Raw genomic sequence first — 12310 nt, 5'->3', positions numbered from 1 at the left:
CTAATGTTGAACTCAACTGGCCTAGTGATCAGCAGGTTTCAAAATGTCTGACACCAATGAATTTTCATTTCATCATGTTAACACACTGTAGGAGGAAATGCATACAGTGTTGTTGTAGCCGTGTTGGTCTTAGGATATTACAGAAACAAGATGGGTGAGGTAATATCTTTTATTGGACCAACTTCTCCTGCCGAGAGAGAGAGGCTTGAAGAAGAGCTTACACAGAGCTCTTCTTCAATTACAGCACAGCACATTGGGGCATGCTGCAGTTCACACCCCCATAGTCTGACCTGGGGGATGGCGGCATCTAGATGTAGCTGAGTCTCAGTCCTAATTCCTTAACCATAAGACTGCCTTTCCTACTAGAGAGACACAAAATGGGTGAGGTAATATCTTTTATTGGACCAACTTCTTTTGGTGAGAGAGAGAAAAGCTTACACAGAGCTCTTCTTCAAGCTTTTCTCTCTCTCACCAAAAGAAGTTGGTCCAATAAAAGATATTACCTCACCCATTTTGTGTCTCTCTAGTAGGAAAGGCAGTCTTATGGTTAAGGAATTAGGACTGAGACTCAGCTACATCTAGATGCCGCCATCCCCCAGGTCAGACTATGGGGGTGTGAACTGCAGCATGCCCCAATGTGCTGTGCTGTAATTTGCCTGTGTGGACACTGCTGGTGCAAACTAAAACCTCAGGTGTTCTGAGTATATTTTTGCGTGAGGCATTCAGATACTATAGTGATGGGAGCCATATAAACAGATAGAAGCAGGTCAGTTAAAGACGAATCACATTAGGTTTCCCTAATATCTTAAAGCTGGCTCAGGAACCTATAATGAAGAGACTACAAAGAAATGGGGCAAAGTGAGCGAACCTCAGAGTTTCACATTAAGTGCCCTTGACGGAAAAATGTAAATTACTGAGTGATGACAACAATGGAAATAGTAAGGAAAAGCAGCAGCAGCAACAGTTAATTTACATTTTGCATCCGTTAGTCAAAAAAATACTTGTAGCAAGATCTGTACGTCTGCAGGTTTTTCCCCTTCAGCCAGAGGTGGATGAAAGTTTCCTGGGGCCCTGGGCCAGAGCAAGTGGGAGATCCCTCCCCACCACTTCTGCCTGCAGCCCTGCCCCCATTCCACTCCTGCCTGTGGCCCTGTCCACAACCCCACCCCTTTCCACCCCTTTCCTGGGGCCTGCCCCTGTTCCACACAGTGTCCCCCCCAGCCCACCCCACCACTGCAGCTTGCTCGTCTTGCTCCTTTCTGCCACCCCCCTCCACACTTCGGCTCCAAGACTGGAGAAGTTCTGTCCCCATGCCGCGGCCCTGGGGCCGCAGTGGGGAGTGAGAGCTCCACCAGTTGCAGGGTTGGAGCAGGGGTCCGGGTGCTGGGGCTTCCCTCCCCCGTGCTTCTGCGGGGGACCAGGGTTGGGGCGCTGGGGCTTCTCCCGCACTACTTGCCTGGTGCTTCTGCCGGTGTGGGGGGGGTCAGGAGTGGGGGCATCCCCTGCAGCCCCATGGCTTTTGCCGGGGACAGGGTCGGGGGCTGCTGGGGGGGAGGGAGGCTTTCCCAATCTGTGGTTTTGGGTGGAATCAGGAGCCACTGGGGAGGGGGCAGGTTTGGGGGCTTCCCCTGACCTGTCCGCCCAGCAGCTGGGGCTCTGGGCTTCCGTCACCTGGTGGTGGATTTTTTTACAGGGCCCCCCAGTTGACCAGGGATCCTGGGCACGGGCCCTATTGGCCCAATGGCTAATCCACCACTGCTTCTACTGGTACTTCTCTGTAACTAAGAAACTAATACTCATGGACACAATTAGAGCCTGATTCTGTAGCCCTTAATATGGCAAAATTCCCATTCATTTCAATGAGCATTTTGTCTAAGGATTGCAGGATCACTACCTTAATCTGCAGATGAGCCTCTATAATAACCTTCCAAATTAAGGAGCTATCTAAACCAGATGCATTTAGAACAGGACTAAAACCAAAAAAGATACATTGATTCTGAGTAAAACATAGTGCAACAACCATTCCCTTCATGACTGATTCCCAAATCAACTCTTCAAATATACTAATTCGTAACTGAAATTATTCTTTCTTTATAAAATGAGATCTTCAGATGGAAGGCAACATTGGACGCAAAATAAAAGTCACAACAATAATCATAATAACCATTAAGTATAGGAAAAATGAATTTAAAAATTGTAAACAACATGAACAACAACATGCTCTTCCATAAATAGAAATTAAAGCTTCGTGATTCACACCGTGGAAGGGCCAAAGCACCCAAAAGAAGCTTCCATGACTGTCACAACAACACTTTTAAGGTTAGCCTTTCCCAGCAATTACCAGAAAAACCAGAAAGATTTATAATGCAACTGTCACCAACCTCAGATCACTTTTTTCTCCAGTGCCTACCATTTAAAGCTATAACCATTTCCACTGACTACATTTTCTCCACAGAGTACAAAACAAAATACAGGTGATTCACACTTCAGTGATTCCTTGATCTCTATTAGCTTCCCTTCATTCATCATCAGCAGTCATACTGATTGCATGAGTTCACCAATTATCTCTTGAAGCACCAGACAGGAGCTAAATAATCACAAATCACTCTCTTCCTCGAAGCAAGCATCATGCTGTTTTGTTGTAATCTGTCTTTAGGGCCTAAATATCTCAGGCATCAAACAGGAAAAAACTTGCTTCTCTCCTATTTCATAATATGATGAATCAAAACTTCTGGGATTGGAGCAACTTCTCTGTCCCAGGAATCCTTTGGACTTGTAGTGATGTACCTGTTACACCAATAGATTAGGAGCAAATTGACATGTCCAGTCAAAGCACTGCCCAGAGGATACAAAGTGCCCCCCACCCCACTTCACCTCAGACCACTGGGAATGAAAAATGTTCATATTTTCAGGCCAGCACTCTGTCTGATCACATGAAAGGGAGAAGAATGGTTCAGATATCACTTTTGGAAGGATAGCCAAAACTTGTGTCTTTACACTTTTTAAATTGATTTTAAAATATATTAAGTTTTGGCAAATTACACACAGATCAGCTGTAATATCTAGTACTAATCAATTCTTCTTAGTAACAGTAGATATATTTTTATTTTGTCAAAGTCTAATATCAATTATGCAAACTAAGAGGCTAAAACCAATCCTAATCAATTTAATATTTTTTATTAATTTAAATGTTTAACAGCACTTTAATCACATATATCAGATCAAAAGGGATGTGGATTGAAAAAGCTGTGAGCAAATAAAAGGAGGATTTTAAAATGGAGGAAAAAACCATCACCCCCTTAAATATAGTTTTGTTAATAGCATCCAAAATATAAATGTTCACTATCAACGCCCTCTTTCAGAAACCCAGGCACATGGATAAACCAAACGCAGGTGAACAAGTTCTGACTGTTGAAGTGATGCCTTCGTTTTCCTGTCAGCACCCAAAATATCTCATCATTATTTGTAGGAACATTTAAAACTCCATTTAATAAATCTTTGAATCGTGACCATCAGCTTTATACAAATAAATCCAGTCCTTCTCTTCCTTTGTGCCAGAGCCTGCATAGCAGAAATATGAGGCTTGATTTCTCTCTCAAGTTTTACACTGGTGTAATTACATTGGCTTCAGTGGAGTGACATTCTCTTTAAACCAGGTGAGAGAAGATCCAGACTAATGGGTTTCAAGTATTACTATGAATTACTGTTTTCTATCATGGCTGTTAAATCTATTGCTTTCACCCTAATTGTGTGATGAAGAGAGTCTTCCTTTTAAAAAACTGTTGTCCCTATTTTTAGTGTCTCATTCCACACCTGCCAAACTGTCCTTGTCTGACACAATCCTGCAGTGCTATTCCTGTCTGGTCATGTGGCACAAACTGTGCCAGTCTGTGCTTTGCCCAGCACTAGTCAACTTTGCTGTGACTCCCCTGTGTCTAACCACACAGTTAGGGTGAGGTAGGCTTTCCAGACAGTGGCAGAACCAATGAGATGCAATGGAAAGTCTTTTGAAATTGCTTGTGTATCCTTAAAAACAGTTCTCCCTTCCTTTTGTTGATGAGTAATGGGGAAGTATCAGAAACCCCAAAATAATAATACTGTTTAGTACTATGTATATCCCATTACACATTCCAAACACTATGCAAACATTCACTTAGTAATAGAGATGGGCATCTCCTGAAAAACAATTTCCATGAATATTTCCTTACATTTTTAAATTGCCCTCCCTCTGGCCATGTACATTCACCTTTTCTGTTATCTCCTGGGAACATGTTAGCAGTCAAGTTTCATTTGCACAAATGTTTGCAGAAATTGAATTGTAATGCATGAGTTTGTTGGAAATGGGTATGTGCTCAACTAGTCGAGGAAAAGAAACAATACCATGTGACTCATCTGACCAATGACAATGCATGCAGCAAATAATCAATATAACATATATGAAGTGTATTTTAAATTCTCACAATATCACTGTGAAGTATGTAAGTAAGTCTCATAATCCCCCGTCTGTAAAATCAGGATAAAGACAGAGGCCAGATTCTTATTTCAGTTCCAATACTATAAACCCATTGGCCTACTCTGGATTTAACCCAGTGTAACTGAGATAAATACCAGTCCCAGAAAGGTTATAGGAGTTGCCAAGTGGCACACAGCAAATTAGTGGAGAACTTGGATTAGAACTCAGGGTTCCCTAACCTGTGCTTATTCCACTACACCACACTGATGCTTAGGCTTCTCTTAGACTTACTGCAATTGCATGCCATTCCTATTAGTAGAGACGTTAAAACCTAGACTGGACATAGCATTAGAAATGACACTGTAAAAAAACTCTTGTATCAGCCCCTAGAGAATAGTCACCTAATACGTCTTCGCTGGCTTAAAGTTCTACGATTTGTGATTACAATCTGCAATAGAAATGATTTAAAAACAAACAGATTCATTCAAATTAAAGATTCACTTTATAAAAACAGAATAAAAGAATATTACCTTGGCAGGTTCGTTCATCTGTTAGTAGTTTATAGCCCTTCTGGCAGCTGCATTCAAAGCTACCAACAGTGTTTCGGCAGAAATGGTCACAGCCACCATTGTTTACCAAGCACTCATCAATGTCTGTGAGGAACGGATGGGAAAAGATTAGTTTACTTTCTAGAATAATGATAGGAATATGGGAGCTTGTGCAGTTCCCAACTATACAGCTGTCTGATTAGAAATAATATGTATGCAGTGTTGTTGTAGCTGTGTGAGTCCCAGGAGATTAGAGATACAAGGTGGGTGAGATAATATCTTTTATTGGACCAACTTCTGTTGGTGAGAGAGAGACAAGCTTTTGAGTTATGCACACCTGAAGAAGTGCTCTGTGTAAGTGCCAGATCTTGTCTCTCTCACCAGCAGAAGTTGGTCCAATAAAAGATATTACCTCACCCACCTTGTCTTTCGAAATAATATCACCAAAACATTCCCTCTTCCCACTCTTATTGGCTCTCTAACAGAGGTGAAGGATTGAATGGTCTTGAGACTGAACTACTTCTGTCTCATAGAGGTGGTACCTTTAGATCAATCTGGCTGAGGTACTTTGGTGGAAATAGGCAGGGAAGCATACGCGTCCGCTGCTCAGACATACCTGCTCCTGTGGTTACACAGAAGACTTCAGTCTCCATAGCTGTCGGTTTAGAACCTTTATTAGGAACTAAATTCGCATGAAAAATTTAAAAAATGATTAAAAAATATGGGAGAGACAGGATGAGTGAAGTAATATCTTGTACTGGACAAACCTCCGTTGGTGGAAGGGACAAGTTTTCAGGTTTACACAGAGTTCTTACACAGAGTTGGTCCAATAAAAGGTATTACCTAACCCACCTTGTATCTCTAATATTCTGGGACCAACACATCTACAAGAACACTTAAGAAAATATGTGATTTTTGTCTCTGGTGTAAATACAGGGTCCACTGAATACCATTAGTCCCTATGTCTACCTTTCCTAATTCACTGTTAATGCAGGGCAGACTTTGAATTAGTGCATGTTGTTGTTTGTCGCATGCTTATGTATGCAATATTCCCATTAACTCCATTTGGGAGTCATGTGCATATATGAAGTGCAGGATCAAGTGTGTCTCACTTAAAATAATTACCAAAGTGTTGTGAAGGGCTCTGTCAGAACAGATCTGCTTCCTTTGTCAAGCTGGAAGCTCCACTTCCCTGCCCCAACTTTTCTAAGAAAAGTTTTCTCCCTTCTCCATCCTGTTAAGCCTTGCATAACAGAACCATCATACTTCCCTGAACCTCCATTGCAATATTTGCCATGTTAGCTGTCCTCTCCCAGATTAAGGACTGTGGGTTCACAACTCATTTGAAAACAGCTAATTGTTAAAGAGAACCAAAGAGCAAACTATATATGCCTTTCTTTGAGATTTTATACAACAGGACAGGAGAGGTAATGTTACACACACACACAGTGCAGTATATTCTTCTGTGAAGGAAACAAGACCTGACATGATCTTGGAGAGTGATTTTCCCAGTGATCCAGGAAGCCTCTTACCAGCAAAACTTGGAAACTTTTAGGAATATCAATTGGCCATTTAAAAAACAAATCCTGCTAAGAGCAAGTCTAGGTGTTAAAAGAATGATCACATCGAAATGGAAATCTGCCAAAGATATGAATAGGGCTGTTGAGTGACCTGGTGCAGTTAAAAATAATTACTTTGATATATAGGGGAGAGAGGAAGATTTTGAGGTGATTATTTTTTTAAGAAATGCTTGATTAAATTATTATTAATACATGTAATAAGCAAACAAGTAAATAAATCTTTAAAAAAGACATGTAATTACTGTGAGAATGTAGGGTGGTATTTGTAAGTAGTTATGCCTGCTACTGTGTAATATTTCTGGATATATAGAGCAACAAAATATGACAGCAGAAGAATAACTGAGTTAGAACTTAAACCTGGATCATGTACAGTATAATATAACTTTTAATCAGTGAGAGCCAGATTCTCTCACTCTTTCTCTTAGTAGTACCTTCCTCCAGGTGTAGTCCCACTGGAGACAACAGAGTGAGCTACTATTCAGAGTGAGTAAGGGAGGCAGATGCTTGAACTGCATTTGCAGTTAGAAGAGTTTTCTCATTTGATACTTATATGACAAGTACAAAGGAGGAAGACGTGATCCAGTGGGTTGATACTAAAAACTCTGGGCGTAAGGGTGAGCTTTACTGTGGGCTTGATTCTGAAACGCCATTATTAATGTGGAGTAGTACCTTACATTGCAAGTTGCCCTATTGATTTTAATGGGACTATTCACAGAATGAGATACTACTCAATGGGAATAATGGCAGAATCAATCCTTATGTGATTTTTGGAAGGCTAGTTGAATTCTTTATGCATTGGCAACACACTGATAAAACTGAGTTAAGAGAAGAAACCTTACTTGCATGTTACATGCAAGCTGATCTTTCCAGGTTGAATCAGTGTAACAAACAACTGGAGTGAGTTCTTTGGCTATACATTTTCAAACTGAGTCCCTGTAGTCAGGTGTCTAAAACAGTAGCTTTAGGCTTCCAAATCTGAAAATGTTGGCCTTTAGCAAAGAGAAACCCTGGACTGAACTTCAGAATATCATGGCCCTAAAGACTGGAGACAGATCCCATTTGATGTCAAATTGTGGCTAAAACAGTCCCATCTTAATAATAACAATAACAATACATCACAAGTCCTACTGATTTATTTCCTCTGCAAGTGCTTGCAGTCTTATTAACAATTCTTTCCAATCCCATTCTGCACAGTTGGGATTGCTTTACAGATCTCGTGATGGAAGACCATCACTGTTCAAGACCAGGTGATCCCAATCATCAAGCTTTCCTAGGGTATATATAACTACAGATTATAAAAATCTCCAAGCCAAGTTAAAAATCTTAGCCAAAAAGGAATTCCTGATTATATGTTAACTATAACACGTCATGTTCTGTACACATAGTAGTTACCCATCATGAAGAAGGTATCTCTTACTCATGGTAAACACACTGATATCTGAGCTGCTACATTGCCCTATACTCTGAGCGCATGTACTCTGAATAGGAAATCACTGCTGAGTCTCAGACAACATGGTGGGGTAACTGTGGAGGAGGACTGACTTGTTAATGATGACCATTGTATTTCACCGTGTTTGAAACCAAATTCTAGTAGCATTTAGCTTTTCTTTCAGGGTCTGTGAAGATGATATGGGATCTAACTAAAACTTTCCTGAACTCAGAGAGTCAGATCTTAAGCTGGTGTAATCTGTGTAGCTCCATTGAAAATACAGCTTTTCAAATTTATACCAGCAGAGAATCTGGACCAGGATTTGGGTGAAACAGAGAGAGTCCAAAGAAAGAGAACCTCTCCCTTACCCCCCACATGACTTTGATACTTTTTAAGCCTTTTAGTTGAAATACTGACTGTGGGGGTGAGTTTTTGTGCGGCCTTTCGAAACCAGGACCTTTAAAACACAATGGAGGTCAAAACTGTTAACTGCAAAAACATTCTAAAAAACATAAATAGTGCCATGTCTCTGCTTTCACTGTATTTCTTTCCATGGGCATAACGAGATTGACAAGGCATGTAAAAATTATTTCACTCTATGGAGGGCAGCGCATTCTGCATTTCATTTGAAAGTGAACAGTATCCAACCATATCATGTCTGACTGGTTCATATAAATTGCACCAAGCCTATATCCCCACTATTTTTCTTTCCACAGCAATAAATAACTCTTGTTATGAGGCATGTGAAAATAACAAATGGTCCCGCTTGTGTGAAAGGGTGAGGGCCTCATTTATCTTTAAACCGATTGGTGCCCAACCTCAGTGTGTCCAAGTAGCTGATGTGAATTGCACCACGTCTCCAAAAAATGTCTATTCTTCACTGTATCTTCTATATTCACATAAATCATGGAAAGAAAAAATAATACCTCGTGGAAATTGATCACTAAATGCCCGGCATTTAGGAAAATTCCTGCACTCATTACTCAGTCAAACATCCCAGTGAAGTTAATGGAGCTTTGTCTGAATGAGGACTATCAAACTGCCTTTGATTTTTGCGTGTACCATTTTCAGGTGGTAACAGAGATTACATTCAAGAGGTTTCAGTTCTCTCTCTTTTTCTCTATCCACAGCTTTCTGTTCTGCAGTATCCCAAGGAATGTGAAAATGCAGAAATGGTACACTCTTCCACGGGGGTGGGTACTTAAAGTGCCTTGAAAACTGAAGTGTTTGAAGATTGCTTTGCTCAGACAACCTGCCATTCATTTCAAATATGCAGACTAAGGTGTGTGATGGGTTTAAAATGTATTAATAATGAAACCCTGAAGGCTCTTTTTTTATTGCAGTAAGTCAGCGTCATTAAGTGATTCTTTACTCATCCATGTGATTGACACACCGCAAACGCTGAATTATAGACACTGAGGAACATGCAGCAAGGTAGAAATGGAAAACACACTACAGATAAAAACCACTAGGGCATTAGAATTTACTAGTCAAAGGAATATCAGGTCATATTTATTATTTTGTGGAAGGAGGGGTAGAGGCAACAACTTCTGCACTCAAGCTTCTAAATTAAGTCCCATTAGCTCCCGAAGTGTCTCATTTTTTTCCTCTCAATGATTTTTATAAAATTAAAATAAAATAAGATTTTAAAATGTGGTTAATACAAAGGTAGGAAAATCATCTTGAATGATATCATTACCCTTTAGGAGAAATAAATAACTATTAGATTTAGATATAGGCATAGATCAAAACACCTGCATCCAAACAAACCAAACCATTCGAGGATTTTGGACCCAGAAGCAAATTTTACAGGCTACCTCCTATTTCTGTCCTTGGGAACAAACCAAATCCCTGTTTCTTCTGAACACCCCTAAGGTGGGGAAAATTCAGGATTCAGACTCTGCAGCTCAGGCCCATCTCAAACTACATTTTAAAGTTGCAGCTCAAATCCTGCAATTCTTCTGCTAGTGCAGAGCCTACACCCTTTCGGTGCCCCCTCCCGAAGTCAATTAATGAAGGTTCAAGAGTCTGCATATGCGATCCAGGATCAGGGTCTTAATCTTTTGCGAATAGCCCACAATTTTGGTGAATGAATCCAAGTACATTTTTTTAAATGCTCCTTTTTTGTAAACACTTTATAAAGCTCCATCTATTCTCTATAACCCTTACAAACTAATTTTAGATGAACGGAGTGGGGAGAGGAAATACGATTCTGCAATGTAGAATTGCTTTATACATAGGATTGTCCTCAATTGTCTTAGGAACTTAAACTGGGAGTTGGGTGGAAGGGACAGTTTTAAAAAAAGGAACAGAAAACACAAATGTCTTGTGATAAGTTGCATGGCTTCAAATTGACCAGAGGGAACTGTCAGTCATTTATTGTTTTTCTTTTCATGTTTTGTGAAGATGAATGGAGATGACTGGTGCTGTGCCACTAAGATCTGCTCAGCATAATTCATGTAGGTTTGCAAATGTTTGGAAGGTCCTGGTTTGGATCAGATTTGTGTGTGAGTGTGTGCGTGTGTGTGTTTACACTACCAAAAATTTGCCTTGCTATATGCAGAATAAATTGAAAAGTACAGGTTTTTTGGATATCATAGAATTTAAAACTTTACATAAGCTGGTTAAAGGACACTGAAAGGGCAATCAATGTGCAATCACCACTTCTCTCTTAGACAGATACCTGACAACAATTTACAAAGCAAGCTTGTATGCTGGAAGTGAGACTCTTCATTTCAATGGCTGGACAAATATTTGAACTGCATGTGTCTGTCTAACCCTTTACAGTTTTAAAATGCTGTCACACCCAGAAAACAATGTACTCCAAGACCAAGCTCAACTGGTTACAAAAGCTTCACACCCCATGTTACATTGATTAATGACAGATTATCAGGACTAATAAGGCCAATATTAGAATATCCATGATGGGACAGGAGAGGCAGAGAGACAGAAGGGGAAGTGACAGGAGGTACTGATACTCAGTCAGAGGGGGAGGGAACCAATCAGCTTCAGGCTGGAAAGGAGGGTTGCACGGGTTCCTATTGGATTCTGGGTCCATTTCAGCCCCTCATAAGACTCACAGACTTTAAGGTCAGAAGGGACCATTGTGATCATCTAGTGTGACCTCTTGCACATTGCAGGCCACAGAACCTCGCCCTCTCCTGAAATAGACCCCTAACCTTTGGCTGAGTTACTAAAGTCCTCAAATCATGGTTTAAAGACTTCAAGTTACAGAGGATTCACCATTTACACTAGCTCCCTGCTCCTACACCCTGCAGCATCTGCTCCAGCCCCTCTGGGTCCTGCTCTTGCCTCTCCTCCTCCCTGGGCCCTGCAACATCCACTCTCTCACCCCCTCAGCCCCATGGTATGCATGAGTTTATATGGAGGTGGAGCCCCCACAATATTTCCATTGCAGGGGTGTTACCTCACACTTTTGCTGCCCCTGTCCTGGACAATTACATCTAATTTGTCCAGGGAGTGGACTAGCTTACTCATTCTTCCTAACAGTTTCTCTTTTTCCCCATGTCACTGTCATACCATCTCTGTGTGTCAGGCCACATCTACGCTGTAGTGACATAGCTCTGATGCTATAGTTATATGCTGCAGCAATCCCATAGTGTAGATGCAGACTATAGCCATGGAAGGGGTTTTTCCGTCACTGTAGGGACTCCCCCTCCCTGAGTGACGGTAGCTAGGTCAACAGAGCATTCTTCCATTGATCTAGCTGCAGCTATACCATGGCCATGGCAGTTAGGGATGTGGAGTTTTTTATACCCCTCAGTGCTGTAGCTATGTCGACCTAAGTTTTAAGTATAGACCAGACCTTGCTCTCCTGCCTTTAAAAGTTGCCAGTCATTTGAAAATCTTGTTACTACAATTGCCATTGCTGATGTAGATATTAGTCTTCCATACTTCCCAACATCTGAAGAGGCTAAAACAGGACAGGTCCTGCCCCCGTGGGGGGATGAGAGGCTTGTGGGGAGTAGGGGGGTTGGGTGCTGCCCCTGGTGGTGGAGGCAGGTCGTGAAGGGGTAAAGTGCTGCCCCTGGATGGAGGGAAGACCATGGGAGGGGAGTTCCAGAGTGATTCCATCCACACTCACTCTGGAGTGGCAGCTCATGTGGCACCTGTCCCATAGGGTTGGCTGGGCTTGGCTCCCCACTCCAGGTGTTGCGGCCTGGCTCTGGTGCATGGAATTGCCGTGCTGCTCAGGTTTGGCCTGGCTCCCCTGACAGGATGGAAGGGTTTGTGGGTTAACACAAGACAGTCCTGCGAAACATGGGACTGTTGGGAGCTC

At 41.5% G+C, this 12310-nt stretch overlaps 1 protein-coding gene across 3 annotated transcripts in view; it reads right to left on the bottom strand.

Moving 5' to 3' along the window:
• The window catches only part of SCUBE1 (signal peptide, CUB domain and EGF like domain containing 1), a gene marked incomplete at its 5' end in the record, with an annotated part of 297483 nt that overhangs the window by 73999 nt on the left and 211174 nt on the right, over nucleotides 1–12310 (bottom strand). For all 3 annotated transcript variants that reach the window (XM_084618019.1, XM_084618021.1, XM_084618020.1), the window contains one exon: nucleotides 4984–5106. In XM_084618019.1, the coding sequence (XP_084474145.1) occupies nucleotides 4984–5106 (123 nt within the window). The remainder of the gene's footprint in view (nucleotides 1–4983; nucleotides 5107–12310) is intronic.

Source organism: Lepidochelys olivacea (assembly GCF_965140295.1).
Source record: "Lepidochelys olivacea isolate rLepOli2 genome assembly, chromosome: 1".
Lineage (NCBI taxonomy): Eukaryota > Metazoa > Chordata > Testudines > Cheloniidae > Lepidochelys > Lepidochelys olivacea.
The sequence above is the reverse complement of the archived record's forward strand: the minus strand, read 5'-3'. Positions and strand labels throughout refer to the sequence as shown.